The sequence below is a fragment of the Nicrophorus vespilloides genome, unplaced genomic scaffold (genome assembly GCF_001412225.1).
Source record: "Nicrophorus vespilloides isolate i.1.1-1 unplaced genomic scaffold, Nicve_v1.0, whole genome shotgun sequence".
NCBI classification, from domain to species: domain Eukaryota; kingdom Metazoa; phylum Arthropoda; class Insecta; order Coleoptera; family Silphidae; genus Nicrophorus; species Nicrophorus vespilloides.
Genome location: NW_017097993.1, coordinates 418,327 through 436,352, shown reverse-complemented (window position 1 = coordinate 436,352; position 18,026 = coordinate 418,327). Strand labels below are relative to the sequence as shown.

Sequence of the window (18,026 nt, the reverse complement as noted above, 5' to 3'; positions counted from 1 at the left end):
TTTCCGGAAACGTCGCATAGTACGTCTTCAATCAGTCATTATAGTTCGGTTTGGAATTAAAACAAACAACATTTTAATTGGCAAAATGAATAAATTCTAAAAAAAAAATATTATTTTTATACACAATGGATCGTTTATTTTGTTTACATATTCGCCTCTTTTTGTGCTATTTATTTTCAAGTGGTTTTGTCCGGTTTCCGCACTAAGCGAAGTATTACTGTATTTCATAAAAGTATGTCTATATTAGCTCTGTTATCAACAAAAAAAATATTAACCAAAAATAACTTATTTCGTATCTTTTACCTTCAACACATAAATGCTTAAGAAGGTTCTATAACTGATTTTTGACATTTCTAAATCGAATCCTTGGGGAATTTAATAAATTGTAATGCTCTTCTAACCTGTGAATTTCTAAATTAATTATAAATACTTTAAAAATCTATCCATGTTTTTGACACTTTAATATTATACATTATATACAGTACCTATCTAAATATTTTAACTTATTATGATACTAAATAAAATGTTAATAAAAACGGAAATATCCAAGGTAATATTTCTGTTTTTATTAACAGTGACATAGTAATATTTCTAAAGTTGGCGAAAATTATGTAATAAAACCTAAACGTTTTCAAATCGATAAAAGATAAAACTCATGGAAAAATATTGTATTAATTTATTTGATTATATAGCCTACTTACTTTATTTACTATAAAATACACTTAAAAAGTTAAACTTAGATTATCTTTGGTAATAATTCAATAAGTTATGAAATGATAATATTGGTCGTTTTGTGATGTTTTTCTTGGATTATTAAATAACACGTTGATGGTGGCATGACCCACCAGTGGGTTATAAATTATGAATAATAGTTTTGTCGCTTTGCACGTCACTGAATTTGACTGAGTATAACCTGAAATATCTTACGTCAATTACAAAGCTTATACGCCAATATTTTAATAATTGTAAAACCAATTTAGAATAATATGTGATATTGTGACATAATTTATTAATACTTAACAAAATAAATTGCGAGTCACATTTCTCACAATTGTTATAAACTGTTTAAAAATTATTAAAAAATGTATAAAAAAAATTAAGTTTGTAACTGACGTAAGATATTTGACTTTTCACTCCGTCCATAGGTGACCACGAAATTTTTTCTCGCAGCAGGCAAATCGATTTGCAGCGTCCTTAACGTGTAAATGTTAATCCATCTGATACAGTCACCAAGAGCAAAATGCTCGAAAGAGTACGAAAATGGATTAACTAAAACAATAACTGTGTGTCTGGTTGCATGAAAATGTGTTAAATAGTAATTATTAATACAATTAGCAATTATATTATTATTCTATTAAGATTTTTTCTTTATAACTTTTCTTAAGATTATAACCAAACGTACCTACATTTAATGTATACTTATTTTTAGTGTGACCAGCCAAAATGATCGGACCTTAAAAATATATATTATTGTTTATATCTGATACTTCTCTAAAAATATCAGGAAGTGCTTATTCAAAGTTTTGAACTTTTTTATTTCTTCCGAAATTGAACGATTAACAGCAATATAGATGAGTAGGTCTTCTACGTCAATCTCACTTTCGGAATAATCTCAATAATTATCTTGTTGTATAGTATTAGACGAAAAAATATAAAAATTCAAGGTATCAAATTGATCGGTCGCGGTATCAGAAAAAATAAATAAAAGCAGAATTAAATACAAGAAAAACTTTATGTTATAACATTGTATTTGGTAAATTGTACGCTAAAGTTTAAAAATGTTGGTAGTTTTAGTATCAAGTAGCTGTCAATTAATAATCAGTTTGATCCAAATTATCATATTATTAGCAAATTATTTGATTATTTGTATATATTTTAAATTATACTTATTTTAATTATTAAAGTTACACATACAACTTATTCAATTATTCTATGATTTATCAAATAATTAAAACTAATAACAGTAACATATATAAGAAACAATAATTACATTTAAATTAGTAAATCCTATTGATTACATAAATATATTTTATTGAGATGTAAACATATGTTTAATAAATAATCAAATATAACATTATTTTTGACAATTTTGATATAAAGCAAACAATTTAATAATTAATAAATACATTCAAAATAATTAGAATTAAAAATTACATTAATACTCCGATGATCCGGGTGTCCATCTGTATTATTCGTCTTTTTCAATTATCCGTTCTTGATACAACGGATAATCAGCGTTTTACTATGCTAAAATTAATATCAAAAGTTTTCATTTTGCTTAATACATATGAAAAATCATAAGATATTTAAAGAAATGTAAAGTAAGATTTGTTTATAAACAGTGGTTCCTTCACGCTAATGTGATTTGAAAGATCATTCCAAACGCTGTTGATAGTTAATAATGAACGAACGGACGTAAACCGAAATGACGTTATGTGGATGCACATAATTCGTGAATGGATGGACGGCATTCCGGTATCGCCAATGTAAAAATAAAAATATGCTCGCAGGAGGTGCACAGGCGCTTTTTTTTCTATAATTAGCGGCGGGGGCATTAATGAAATTAGTTCTAAAAACGAATCGATGAACGTTTATTCCCTCTTGCTTTATTTTTATGTTTACGTTGTCGCTCCACATTTAAATTTATTTCTGTGTGCGTGTATGTGCGTGCGGGTCTCAGTGCAATTCAATAACTTAACATGATTTTCAGAGCCAAAGTGTGCTGCGCCGTAGCCTAGGTGTTTAAACAAACATGACGTCCCGTTCGAAGGCATCGAGAAAGCAAGAGGAAGAGGTAAGTCCACAACACACGTCATCACTTGGATCTCACCCTCACAGTGACATGATTAATAATCCGTTTGTTGTGTTCAAGGTATTTTGTTGTCTCGCATCCAGAGAATGTGTTTCTATTATCTTTTTATTGTTTCTCTTGGCCCCAAACCACGCACGGCCCACACACGGTGGCCTTTAATACAGTGTTAAACGAAGAACTCGTAAAATTAAATGGAAATATGCATGACGCTAAATAAACAAATGGATAAACGTAATCTAATCCTAAACCTAATGTTTGTTTCTTTCTTTTTTTTGTAGATCACTTTACCACACACACTTTGATTGGCACATACACAAAAAAATAATAAAAATAAAATTACAAACATGTTTTTCATCCTAAGACACCCAGTAGGTTACAATTGTTGCTTTTAAAAGAATCTTGATTAAAAAGACTATCTTATAATGTTTAGAATGCTGGTGAGCTGATGATAGCATGGCAGAAGTATTCTGCTATAGGACCGGAGGAGCTCAATCTGCAAGAGGGTGATTTGGTTGAGCTTTTGGATACGGAAGATCCTACAATCTCTTCGCCAAAGTAATTAATTTAGGATATTTGGTTCTATGACTATGAGTTTATTGACGTTTTTTTGTTGTTGTCGTCAATAGGAGAGCGCGATTGGATCCGGAATTGGAAGTCAAAGGTGAGCAGCTCTTGGACAGCGCTGCTGCCAAGCACAAATTGTCGGTGAAACCTAAGAGATCCAGGTCTAGCTCAAGGTATTCCCCGACCAGGACACCCCTAAACGCAAGGTATTTCTAAATTCCTTATCATCACCCATAATTGAAAATGTAATTGTTTGTGGGTTTTGTGTTTGTTCTTTTTAGATGGTTGGTGCGGATGGTGAAGGGCGACAAGAAGCAAGGTTGGGTGCCGTGTCAGGTGTTGCAGACCGCCGATGAACCCCAACCAGGAACTGGGCTGCCCGGCGACGCCGCATTCAGACGCCAGTGAGTCGAGATACCTGGGATGCCTTTCCTTCATCTATTTTGAACCTTACTGATCCCATCTCAAATTTCTGCCGGTCAGAGGTCAGACCACCATATGCATCCGATGACGCACACACATTTCAACTATTCAAAATTATTCCGATTTGACTACGATGTGCACTACACGCGAGTACTATTTGAATAGTAAATACATACAAAACTTAACCAAATTACGAGAAATTTCACGTGAATAACTGCACACATTAACACAATAATCAAAAACGTATTTTAAATAACAAAAGTACAATTTTTATTCCAGTAAACTCTTAAACATATGCCATTCCTTTCGTGTTTCATTAATATCATGTTTGTTTTCTAAAGTAAATTAGATTATCGATAAAATACATAAAACATAAAAAAAGTAAAAAGTTGCAAAGTTACATTTATAGAAGAATACGTTACTCTAATTTGTAATATATCAATATTATGACCTAAAAAATAACACGCGTATACATTTTGAATAACATTGCATAACTTGTGCATTTATATTATACTAGATGAATATACGATTGATATGTAATTAACTTGACAAGTAACTTTGCGCATAAGGCACAAGCATACTTCAAGAGATATATATTATTTTTAATCATTTTAAATTTGATATATATATAAAAAATAGTGTGGGGTAAAAAAAATAATTCTAATGAACATACAAATTTAAACTTGAAAATTTTGGTTTGTGATATATTGATAATAATTGCCATGCAAAGAAAATTGAAGTTTATATTTATGTTTTCCAAATTTTTACAATCTTTATAATTTACAACAATAATTGAATGTATTTAGATAAAGTCTCATATACTACATTTGGTGACTCCAAAATTCTTAAATAAAGAAATATTTCGGAAAAATGTAATATGATGATAATTGTTTATAGATTTCAGAAAGAAAGAAAATACTTATAGAATATATAGAAAGAACTTATAGAATATATTTTCAACAATAGCCCATTGTATTTGATTGTACAATATTTATTAACAAAAAAAATAAGATTTTTTTTTATAATTTTGAATATAAAAATAATTTCGTTTATGAATACAAATATAATTTAAATCAATATAGAAGTACGTCATGGTAATATTATAATAAATATTGAAGAACTACCAGTATTAAAAAATTTACATTATATTTATATAAATGAGTTGGAAAGTATTAAATTAAATTAGGTTAAGTCTAAATTTTATTTGAAACTAAAATATCTATCTAAAAGTGTATACAAATGAAAACATAAATTACAACTCTCATGAATAATAACTTCAGAAATCGTCTACTTGACAATCTACGAAAGTTAAGAAAAATATTGTATGTAAAATAGAATAGACGATTTATACATTTTGTCAATATGGGACAAATAGAATCGCGTTGGTAGACTGATGTAAATTTGCTAGAATAAATAAATTTAAAATATAATATCGATGGAAGTAATCATAGTTACTATATTTTTAATAACTGCAAATTCTCAAATAATAAAAGTTTTTGAAACGTAAATTACGCAAACGATTAATTAAATTAAATTTCCTCTCCAATATTTACTAAAAGTGGTATTATTATTTATACTTGTTACATGTTATATCCATTTCAACTATTTTTTTTATCATGGATAAACGTTATTTAACTTCCATCGACGATGATTGAAAATTATTCGTATTCTTTAATTAATAAATAAAATCGCTGCTGCAGAGAGGGTAGGCAACAGCGTAATAGGTAATAGTATTGTTTTCTTGAGAAGTCGACGCAAATTAGATATTTAGCAGCAGGCGCAAGATTCCTTGTTGCGGCTATGTATATAATGAATGCATAATTATTTATTACAGAATCATAGTTGATTAAAAATGTAAATTCAATAGGGGAATGAATGGTAACAAATCAATCTTATTTATATCTCATAAAGATATTTTAGGATGAAACATTACTGGCCAATCTAAACAAAATTATTCCCTGCAAAATGCAATCCAGAATGTTCTTTTTCATTAATCAAATTGACCTGTATACACATCTATTTTGGTTAAAAATAGGTTTTTGAGGAAAGTTTTAGTTGACCCACATATTTAATACACTCACACACACATACATACATGCATACTAAAGCACGCATCAACGGACCGACTATTTTCACGAAAATACGCGCCACGGTCACGTTTTCAATCTACATTTTATTCAAAACTCCGTGATTCATTACTATTATTCATCTATATTGTATACTGCAATCTAAATTTAAATGCGACGATTTTAAATATTCAAACTGCGAAATTCATCGAGCATTAAACGATATGACCACACACAATAATGATTTTCAGGGCCGTCGTCAAGGAGCTGGTCGAGACGGAGCAGGAGTTCGTACGGGATTTGGACTTCGTCGTGCAGAACTACCTGATCGGCTCAGAAAGGGAGCCCAGAAAACCGAAGCTTATCAAGGACAATTTCGAGCTAATCTTTGGAAATCTCAAAGAGATATCCGAGTTCCACAGAACGTAATTGCTTTTTTCACGCAGTTTTTTTTAGGTTTGGATATGAGATTAAGTTTTTTTTTCTATATGCATTTAGGGTGCTGATGGAAGGCGTTAAATATTACGCGAACGAACCGCATCTGCTTGGAAAAGCTTTCCTTAGGTTGGAAAGGGATTTCGATAAGCACGTGAGCTATTGCAAAGAAGAACCTTTGGCTCAATCCTTTCTGGACACTTGCGACGTGGCCAGGGAATATTTTGAAGTGAGTGGTTTTTGCAATTGTTCAATATTTTATTATTCATCTATATTATATAATTTTGTGTTTTTTTTTAATTTTATTTGGTTAAAACATTAAGTAAATTTAATCACACTTTTCATGAATTCAATAAATATTCTCCATGGATATTTAAAATAGCTATATAAACCTATTCATCAAGGCTTTGTTTTGTAACAACATCAAAACTTTGATAAGAGATTGTAATCAATCTCTAACGTTATGATGAACTTTATATTCAGTGTTTATATAATTTAGAAAATACTTAAATTACTAGTTACAATTTGATTGTGGCTAATAAAGAAGTATCAAAATATTTATGAATACTTAGGGTTGTCAGGTCTCCTCTCAAGTCCTGGTGTGACATTTGTAAGATTATTTCTGTGATTTTTTATTCCCAAAAAAAGTATTCAAATATAAATATTTAATCAGTATTGTCATCATATAATTTTTAAATTGTGTTCTGAGATTGTTTTTGTCTTTGTTTGACCATTACCAAGAAATCTGGCAACCCTATGAATACTGTGGCTAGAGAAAATCTCTTTCTATTAAACATTTAAATCACATACCACTTAAGTCCTGCTTGTTTTTAAACTAACCATCAATTCTTAATACTTAACTAGTTTTGTAAATAATTTGCAAATAATATAAAACCATCAGTTACTTGTATATTATTTATTCTATTACAAAAGTTATTATATAAAACAATAACTTTGAATCATAAATGTACAAGTACATTATAATTACAATTTCTGAAACATATTTCAAATATTCAGCTACAAAATAATTTTCTTTGTAAATATATACTTCCTTTGACTAAACTAGGGCCTCTATAATGTTCCAAATAAATATGAAAATATCGAATTAAAAAGTTATTATAGAGGAAATTTAATGCTTAAAAGGCTTCAGTTATATTGATTGAGTATGCCAGAAAACAATAATAAGCTATTAGTTATTATTACACACTATGAGTGGATGACCACATTTAAATTTGAATTAAATTAATTTTTTTTTTAATGATTAGAGTCGTTTACCCTTTGTACCAAATTAACTAACCAAATTAGCTAACCATTTCGAATTATTTTATAGAAATCTAAATAAAAAAAGAATATCAATCACTTAAAATCTATCAAAATGATACATCAGAATGAGATAATAAAATTATTATAAGTTTTTATTCTTTATGTACATCAAATAGAAGACTGTTATAATAATAAGAAAAAATGACTTTATTTCATTCAGTGGATTTATTTAATATTATCATAATCCTAGGAATATTACAAAATGACTGATCCAATCTAGTGATCACATGTTGAATGTCAGTTTGTCAGAATGTATTTTGTTTTGAGACGTGTCATGAAATACGAGACTGCGTCGATCTAAGGCATGTGTAGGAGAGAGATAGGTGTACAGCGGTGCGAAAAAATATTGGCAAAGGTTTAATTTATTTTTATGCCAAATATAATTTCAGTGACGAAAATAATTTGAAAAACATACACCCCAGCGCCGCGTGTGGGTGGTTCGAACGTGTATAATATATTACGTAAATCAATTCAAAGCAGTGTGAATGGAATCGAAACCTTGCGTTAGTGATCAGCATGATTATTATACCTATGCGAGAGAGCATTTCCATAAAATAGCAGTGTCTTCACGTTTCAAATGTAAACACAAGTCGGTGTGTGCGTCGAAATTTATATCTCTGTATTTAAAATAGACATAATATGTCTCTATTTATACCGATATTGCATTCGAATCATCTATTTCGAAATTAAAAAAAATAAACTCCTGTCACTAATCTAATATATACGTGTCACATCCTATTGACATATGAGAATCAATGTAATATTATAGTTTTAATTACATTTTTAACATCTGAAACAATAATATATTAATATATCACTGCTTTAAGCAATATATTACAGAGATAGAAAATATTATGATAAGAAACTTGTATTATTTCATGACATCAAATATTTATTTATAATCAATTGAAAATTTTGCGCCAAAACGTAGACCAGTGTTTATCAACCGATTTAGACTATTCTTTAGAATTATTAGTACACTTAATATATATACAAATATATTATTTCGAATTATTTCAAAATTTTCATTATGGAAATGTTAACCAATAGATAAAAATGCAATAACTTATTGATAGACTTACCATACAATAAACATGAACGAACTAAGGTGTTTGCAAAACCTTTCTGTTCAGGAATCTATGATATTTTGAAAAATACAAGTAATGAATAAAAAATAGACAATTATTTCAAAAACAAGAACATATGATTACCGAATTTTGTCAAAATTATAGAATACGTTTATACAACACCTGTTGAAAAGATATTTCAGTTAACTAAATTACAAGAATACAACTGGGCCGCAACAGGTAGTCTTGTTATAACTTAAAATTAAGCACTTTGTAAAAGCAAGTTAAAATGAATATATGAGACAATGATTATTTATAAAATCCAAAAATTTAGGGTTTAACACGTTGACAATATATAATAGTTTACTCGCAAGTTTTACGAAATTCAGATTTATATTTTACAAAGTTAAAAACAGTTATGTTTCTATTCTTAAGGTATATTATGAAGAATATATTTTTACGATCCACTAGACCAGTGATTTTCAAAGGAGTGGTCGCAAAAAAATTATGATATGTTTTTAGTATGTTTTTCTGTCCTTTAATATACCCATTTTTCAGGGGTCCTTTAATTTTTTTAAGCACAAAAGGGGGTCGCGGATTAAAAAATTGAAAAAAGTGCACTAAACAAATTGATAACTTTTTAAATTATATTATATATAAATTATATGGTTCAAGCATTAAATAAATCAATTTTATGGAATTTATATAGTTAATTATTTATGTTATCAATTTGCACTTGTGTCCATTTTCCATCTTTTACTTGATTCCAAATAAATTAATACAAATTATAAATATTTGCACCTTTGGAGAATTTTATTTGTTTGTATCCAATATAAAAATATATTGCATTACTGTTGGTTATTTAATTTTCATGAACGACGATTTGGCCTTCAACCTCTTTCAGCATTAATCGATTATTTTTAAGTGAGGACTTATTTTATATAAATACAATGTCAAGATGATAGTACAAATTAATGCGCTAGGAAGTATAAATCTTAAAACTAAGTCTACGTTTATAAATAACTAACTATAAAGCAAATGTGTCAAAATAATTTAATAAGCTCCGAGAACAAGATTTTATAGTAATAGTTTTAAATAGAATTTTAATTACAACTTAAGTGCTATTGACCGAAATCTTTTTGCCCCAAAATTATAATTATATTTTATTAAATTGAATCCACTTTTACTAACTATAAGGCAAATATATCATAAATACTTAAAAAAAGCAGCGTGGACTAGATTTTTTAGTCAAATCCTCTTTGATATTTTAGAACATGTTTAATTATGTGGAAAAAATATATAATTATTTTAGGGATAATTCTATAATAATAATATTTATTGCAATAAGGAATCACCAAAATATAAACTCAAATATTAAATTAAACTTCTGCAAAAGGCTATTGACCATAGGTCTGTCTGTATATTTTTATATTAATTAATAATTATACCGCAAAGAAATCAAATTTAACAAGTGTCTTGGACTAGCTTTCAGTTAGTCAACATCTATCAACAACGTATGATTAATATTTTTGATATTTTAAAATATTTTTATCATATGATTAATTTTAAAGGAAAATAAGCAATATTTGATTTATTTAAGATCTATTGCATGAATCAACATCATCTTCTAAGTGTATCCAAGAATATCACACACAATAAAAAAATTTCTCTAAAATTCCACATAAACTTTTTTTAAGTCATGCAAGTAAACAATTTTAAGGTTTTCTAGTCAGAAATAGAAGGCTATAAAACATTGGATATATCATGAGCAAAAAATAAGTTGTATGTTCCATAAAAAAACGTTTTAATTAATTTGTAACTTGAAACTAAACTTGAGGAATTACCTCTGAAAGCTCAAAGTCCAAACAATGTTTGATGTGATCAACAAGTACGTGTTAATCATTGAGTTTCATTTCTACTTTTCTCGTTTCTTGAGAAATTGATTGTTTATGCGAATTGGATTCTCTTTCTTCTATTTTGTGCGATAAAATTTCTGGATTATGTGAATGTCTGTGTATTTATTGAAGCAGGTTTTGGGAGTGTAGCCTCACCGCCAGTGGCTATGTATAGAGTATTAGCAGCGTCGCGACGTCGGGTCCGGCGGTGAGGTCAGTCGGTCTGCACGTTCTCCGTGTGCGTGAGTGAATCTTTTTTTTGAGTGTGGTATCGGTGGATATTTTGCGTGCGATCGTTTCTTGATAATAATAAATTTTGAAATCGTGTGTGCGAGCAGCAGCCGGATCGAAGTATATCAAAGTGACGGAAGCATCGCACTACACAACACCTAGGTAGAATCAGGAAGCAGGTGAGGTGAGATGAGGCAACAACTGAATGGCGGATATTGGAGACTTGTTGGAATGTTGTGTAATCCGGCGACTCCGGTTACGAAAACCGCGGACCAGAAAACTGGTTTAAAATTAGTCTCCGCTTTTTCTCCGTTCCCATGCTTAACAATACATAATCTCGATCGACTCCTAATTTAGTTCCTTATTGATTCGTGCGAAGGTATTCCTCATGGAATTCGATACCTCAAAACCTATTTTTTGATAAATAATAAATTTCTAAGTTTGAAACTTGACTGATGATCTTAACATTGTCAACACAGATACTAAAAAAAACAGTCAAAAACATCTTTATCTCTTACGTTATGTATAACATTGATACATAAAATAAATATCATAAATATAAGACAAACAATATATATATTTTATATTGTCTTAAAAATACCTAATTACATTTTTGAATAAACTGTTTGAACATAAACTATAATTCGGAAAACTTGATCCTCTTTTAAAAATGTATAATTATAAATCAATTAAACTAAATTTATAAATATTACGATGATTAAAGCAATTTTGTTAATGTCTTTTAATTGATGGGGGAGAGAAATATTATGAAAAATGTCTATAAATTTGAATATTATCCAATTGCACAAAAAATAAACTAAACAATAAGTATGTACTTTGAACTTGGACTTTTGACTAGAAAAAAAGTAACTAATTAATTTAATTTGTTTTGAGATTAAATTTTTGGAAATTAAATATGAAGAAATTCACGATTCAGCAACGAAATTCAATATTGCAGTATATATTTGTATGTTTATTGCAACGATTCAAGTTCGTTTTTATAGTGAGTACGTTTTCAGAACATTTCCAGAAAGTAAATTTGTTTACCTACCTACAGTAATAAAGGTGTGCAGCCAAATCTAAGTTGCAGCACTGATATTGATGCCAGAATGCATCGAATCGTACGCCAAAGTTACAACTAAAACTAGGATCATTTGATTCTTAAACACTTAAACGATTTAAACTAAGAACTTTAAATAAATGTTTGAAGATAAGTAAACACGATTTTTCTAACTAATAGATAGTATGCATTATGTTCTTTAATCTAAATCAATAAATGCTTTATCCTCCAATTTAATCGCTAATTAAAACAAATTATTAAAGTAATACAATAATATCTCATATAATCGGATCAATCCGGATTTAATACAGTCCGGTTTTCAAAACAAAATATTTTTTTGTACTGTTTAATTTTTTTCGGCTTTAAGTTCCTAGATTAGTCCAGTTTCAAACAGTCCGGGATATTGGCGGAACCGATTTCCCGGACTATCTCGGACTATTGCAGTAATTGTATATTTTAACATATAGTTTCTTACATGTAACTTCAATCTTATTTGTCATAATTACTTTAGTTTTGGTAGAATTTGTATATAAACGTTTCTAAAGTTTATACTTTTATAAAGTAAAAAAAAACATATCTAATAGAAAAATAAAATCAATTAAATAAATGTTTGTATGAATTTAAAAAATAAATAAGTAACAATATATATATACAACTATACGCATTCCTAAAGTGAGTGTTTGAAATGTTGATGAAAATGTGTTGGCGAGAATCTAGAATTTATGCGAAGCATTTACGCAAGATGTCCAAAATTATAAAATGTATCACCATCTTACATTGCACGAAAAAAATAATAAAAGAATAAACAAAAATGACTGCAAGAAAATAAGATAAGATATTTTCTAACAGATGTACTATTTTTATTTTTAAATTACTGAACACGACAGTTGCATTGTGTTTCAAAATGCGATGTATTTTGTTCTAAAGAAATTGTTATTGTATTTTCATGATATCTATGTAGTACACCTTTCCAATAATGTTAAATATCTAATATATAATAATACAACAATATCTCTCATACCTGCAATTTTAGATCCACCAAAATACCGGACGTTTTTTTTTAAGCGAACTAATTGAAGAACTTATATAAAGAGAAACAGAAATATTTTGTTCATTTAAAATTTAGATTGTTTTGAAATTTTCAAACCGGACTATGGTAAATCCGGACTGACGAAGGTCGCACTATTCATTCAGTTTCAAAAAGTATAAATATAGAATACATTTATTCAACTATTTTATTTTCAATTACTTCTAAATATAAGTCAAGAAGACTCCGGTCAATAGCCTGTTGTACTATTTGTATGAAGATGTACACTCTGTCATGAAACACGTCTTATAATTTTAGAATTAAATTTTCAGAAAATCGCATTTGTAAAGTTTGGATTGGTTCTATAAAATTTAAACTGAATTTTATCAACAACATGAACGTGTATTATATATTATTAAAAAAAAACTAGATTTTAACATTATAATATTCTATTATCTCCTATGGCATTCAAAATAAAAACGTAAGAACATTAAAATTAATTTTCCAGTATCGAAATCGTTATAATATAATGTTGCAGTTATTGAAAAACCAAAGAAACATTAGTTACTGTTTACATTCTTGAAAGAACTAAGTGATAAACTCAAAAACTATTTTCTCTGTTGTATTTATATCAATTGTTAAATACTAAGAATGCAATTTAAGAAAAGATTTATGCGCCTATACATTACATAGATTTAGTAATAATTACTTGGTGTTGTTTTCTTTCTGCACTGATGATTCTATTTTTTACTTGGCAACTGATAATGAAAAGCAATGGGAATGGCTATTGGCAAGTGAACGCAAGTTTCCGGGCGGATGATATCTACTGTTACATCCAGCATTAGGTAGATTAATAGAGCGGAGGAGTGTAAAATAAAAAGCGGGACTGGATTGAAATCTAGAATTTCGGTGTGGATTATTGCAAATGGTGATGAGCTCAGATCCCTGTCTTGCTCGATGTAAGTTCGGAGCAGTGTGTTGGCGTATTTATAAATAACAAACGCGCGCATCGTATTTTAATATTCATCTGGCTAAAAATAAAGAGACTAGCTCGCACGGTTTTGCACGAAATCTCGTTTTTCTTGATTTCTGTCTCTCTTTATTTTTCTCTATTTTTTTTTTGCAAAATCCTAACTTTTCCACCCATTTGTTTGCAGGAGCTTTCGCATCGCTTAAACGACGACAAAACCATCGCCGAACACCTCAAGTTACCCATCCAGAGGATCAACGACTACCAACTTCTCCTGAAGGTACTTTCAAACTAGGTCAAATTCTATAAAATTGGAATCGAAAAAATCGAAATTGTTGCGAAGATCGTTGATTTCGATTTGGAATAGCTCCAACGGAATTTTACTATATTTTTTTAACATTTCTGATATTTATTTGATTTTCAGGAGTTAGTCAGGTATAGCGCTTGTCTTGGCGAAGACAATTCAGATCTTCAGAAGGCTTTGGAGTTGATGCTAAGTGTCCCACACCGGGCACAAGACGATAAATTTACTAATAGCATCGAAGGTTATCGTGGCAGCATCCATAAATTAGGTCGCCTGCTCGCCCACGATTGGTTTTCAGTCTGCTTCGGCGACATCACCAAAGAACGTTACCTATTTCTCTTCAAAGCCCGCATCTTAATCTCTAAAGTACGAAGGATTTCGGAAGATCGATCTGTTTTTCAACTCAAAGACATAATCAGAGTAAATAGTTGGACATGCATCCTGTTCAAAACATATTAATGAAACGCATTTTCAGTTACCACAAGTAGAAGTGAAAGATCATCCTGACGATCCATTTGTCTTCGAACTATTCGATAAAACAGCAGGTCACGCTCTGACCTTGACTTGCCACCGGGAGCAAGTTAAAGATTTTTGGTTGAAGGAAATTAAAGAATTTGCTACTGAAATCGGTAAGTCACAATTAAACAATTAAATGTAAATGTTCTATTTATACATTTATGCAACAGAAGAAGGAGCTGACGATTTGCAAGTCCTCTCAGGGCCAGCATCGCCCCCAGAGCCAGTTCTACAACAATACCAACTTCCCAAAGAACCGCCCAAGATCCAAGTAGAAGTTGCACAGATAATTGAGGAAAGTAAACTTCCTAGAGTCGTAGAACTTCAGAAAAAAGAAGATAAAGTCGTCGAAAAGAAGGCAGTTGAAGTTGAGAAAAAAGGGGAATCTGTTTCAGTTCAGAAAACAGTCGAATCTAAAGTTGAAGCAACATCTGTCATCCAAAAATCATCATCTATTAAAACAACAGTACAAACATCGACGCAGCAAAAAGTTGAATCTGTGCAGAAAGTACAGTCCTCTACAAAAGTAGAAACGACTGCTCAAACACTTGACACGGTTACACATAAAGCAGATACACTATCTCAAAAAGTTGACACTGTCCCGCAGAAAGTTGAAACTCCAACTCAGAAAGTTGAAATATCTCAACAAAAAGTAGAGACAATATCTCAAAAAATAGCTGCAAAATCTGAAACTGCCAGAGAGGCACAATCAGTAACACAGAAAGTAGAAACCACTCAACAAAAACTTGAAACAACATCACAAAAATCAGCAACTGCTGAGATTCAGCAGAAAGTCGAAGCCGTAACCCAAAAAGTTGAAAGTGCATCAAAACAAATTGCTGTTGATAGTGAAAAGCAGAAGTTAGTAAATCCGGTCTTAAGTAAAACTCACATAAGTGTAGATAATCGTGTGTCGGGAAGTGCAATTGCTTTAAGTAGGGATGGTTCTAAATCAGAATTAGCTGATTACGGTGATAGTTTTAGAGTGAACGTCGCGGTCGGTCTTAACGTCGACCAAGAAGCTATGAGTAGGAAACACGTCTCCGCGTATGGCACCTCTGGTAAGTTTCAGGCATTCACTAATCACAAATTACAATAAAATATATAACACGTACAATTGATACACACGCTTGTTGCAATTAATCTTTATTACGGTGGAATCGCTTGGGCCATAATTAAACATCGTGGGAATCAATATTTTTATACGTAAACTTTCACAGAGGGCTACGGTGAAATGTCTTCGTCGTATTCCCGGTACTCTTCATCGGCTGCTGGAGATTCGTTGTCAAAGAGATCGTTGTCCATTGACTCTGAAAGCAGAGGAAGCACCACCAGCTATTCCCGTAGATCCACCGCTCTGGGTTCAGCTGCCTTAGATGAGACATCTGGCAGAAAGTCATTAAGATCTGACGAAGGAGATTACAGTTACAAAAGAACATCTCTTGCTGGCGAAGGCGATTACAGCTATCGCAAATCAACTGCTCTCGATGAAGGAGATTACAGTTATCGCAAGTCAGCTGCTGTGGATGAAGGAGATTACAGCTATCGAAAATCGAGGCTTGCGGACGATAGTGAATATAGTTTCAGCAGGCGAAGCATTAAAGATAAACATCATGAAACTTCTGCTTACGATGCAGAAGATTCGTACGTGAGTAAGAGAAGATCTGAGAGGTTGTCATCCAAGGCATCAGTCGAAGATGATTTTGACGCGGATGCGTATGTGAGCAAAATCAAATCAGATAGTTACCGTCGACTCACTTCAACGGATTCAACTGATTCATACAAGCGATCTCTTAGTAACCAAGGAGAAGAAGAGGACAGGTTGGCTAAATTCGAAAAATATTCTCGACGTTCATCTTCTGAACAGGGTAAATATAATCGAACGGATTCAATTGGCGCCGAAACGAACGAACGCAGCGGTAAGTTACGAAACACAACAAAAGCTACACCTAATTTAATTTAATTATCATTTTATATTCACTAATTGTATTTTAATTTCCTAGACTCTTTTCAAACTGTAACCCAATCGACCGTCTTTGACGGAAAAATACTCGAAGATGCCGTGAAGAAATCCAAGTCTAAAGATATTGGCATGGCTCCACCAGACGAAACTCCTAAATTTACTAAAACTCTAGGAGGCATACACATTAAACGTAAGTTACAATTGTTTTGCTTTCAATTACTTTTTTCTTGCTTACACGCTTCTTTATCGCAGCTGGTGAACGCACCGTTTTTGAAATTAAACTTGCTGACACACCTGATTCGCTAACATGGCTTAAAGACAATAGAGCTATTGAAGGTAGCCTGCTTGAACGCATTAAAGTAACATCTCTTGACGAGCATAAAACTTGGCGCTTAGAGATTATAGACGCCGAGGAAGTTGACTCCGGTGTCTTCACCGCCGTCGCATGCAATGCTAAAGGCAAATCAACCTGCAGCACTCACTTGCAAGTCCACATTTGTTAGTAGTCATATTCATTTAATTTTCATTTTATTAAATCCCTTACAAATTTTCAGTAACTGAGGAGGAAAAGGAAGAGCTGAAAAAGCCTGACTTTACCGTTAAATTGAAGGACACTGAATTGCTCGAAGATACCTATTTGAGATTTATGCTCAAAATCAGAGGAGAACCCCATCCAATTTTGACATTGTAAACACCAAAAATAATTTACCAAATATTCTGTTATTATATTGCTATCTATGTTTTAGTTACAAAGATAATGTTAAAATTCAAGATTCTGAACGAATCAAGGTCAACCGAGACCTGTCTGATCACGATTTTTATGAATTGGTAATCCCAGATGTAAAGCCCCAAGATGCAGGTGTGTACAAGTGCGTTGCTATAAACGAACACGGCGAGGCCTGTACTGAAGCCAAGGTCACTGTAACCGAATCTAAACATCTCTTCGATGATCTGCCAAACAAGGAAATTCCTTTGCCACCCGGAGAAAAGCCTTCTTTCATTTGGAAGAAGGACGGTAAGGAATTTGAGGCCGAAGAACGTTTCAAAGTCTTGTTGGGCGACGATGAGGATTCTCTTGCATTGATCTTCCAACATGTAAAACCGGAAGACGCTGGCCTCTATACTTGTGTGGCGCAAACCACTACCGGTAATATTAGCTGCAGTGCTGAATTAACTGTACAAGGTACAGTTCATGAATTGTACAGAGAACCAGAGAAACCTCAGCTCATAATAGAGAAGCGCGAAGCCATCACCTCAGTCGGAGGTTCTTGTATTATGGAACTTCAAGTAAAAGGTTTTCCTAAACCAAAAGTCACTTGGAAACACGAAGGTGAAGCTGTTGAGCCAAGTCAGAAATACAAGTAAGATAT

General features: G+C 31.2%; 1 protein-coding gene across 6 annotated transcripts in view; it reads left to right on the top strand.

Annotated features, from left to right (window-relative positions):
- The window catches only part of LOC108561484 (muscle M-line assembly protein unc-89), a 32,864-nt gene that overhangs the window by 4,057 nt on the left and 10,781 nt on the right, over positions 1-18,026 (top strand). For 2 of the 6 annotated variants that reach the window (XM_017919434.1, XM_017919437.1), the window contains 14 exons: positions 2,711-2,794; positions 3,243-3,367; positions 3,439-3,582; positions 3,658-3,780; positions 6,117-6,290; positions 6,364-6,529; positions 14,061-14,153; positions 14,298-14,597; positions 14,653-14,806; positions 14,864-15,754; positions 15,914-16,612; positions 16,697-16,846; positions 17,211-17,343; positions 17,403-18,017. In XM_017919434.1, coding sequence (XP_017774923.1) covers positions 2,753-2,794; positions 3,243-3,367; positions 3,439-3,582; positions 3,658-3,780; positions 6,117-6,290; positions 6,364-6,529; positions 14,061-14,153; positions 14,298-14,597; positions 14,653-14,806; positions 14,864-15,754; positions 15,914-16,612; positions 16,697-16,846; positions 17,211-17,343; positions 17,403-18,017 — 3,809 coding nt within the window. In that variant the 5' untranslated portion in view covers positions 2,711-2,752. Of the gene's footprint in view, positions 1-2,710; positions 2,795-3,090; positions 3,181-3,242; positions 3,368-3,438; positions 3,583-3,657; positions 3,781-6,116; positions 6,291-6,363; positions 6,530-10,785; positions 11,001-14,060; positions 14,154-14,297; positions 14,598-14,652; positions 14,807-14,863; positions 15,755-15,913; positions 16,613-16,696; positions 16,847-17,210; positions 17,344-17,402; positions 18,018-18,026 lie in introns of those variants that run through there. The other 4 variants (XM_017919435.1, XM_017919438.1, XM_017919439.1 and 1 more) reach the window with 4 other exon arrangements.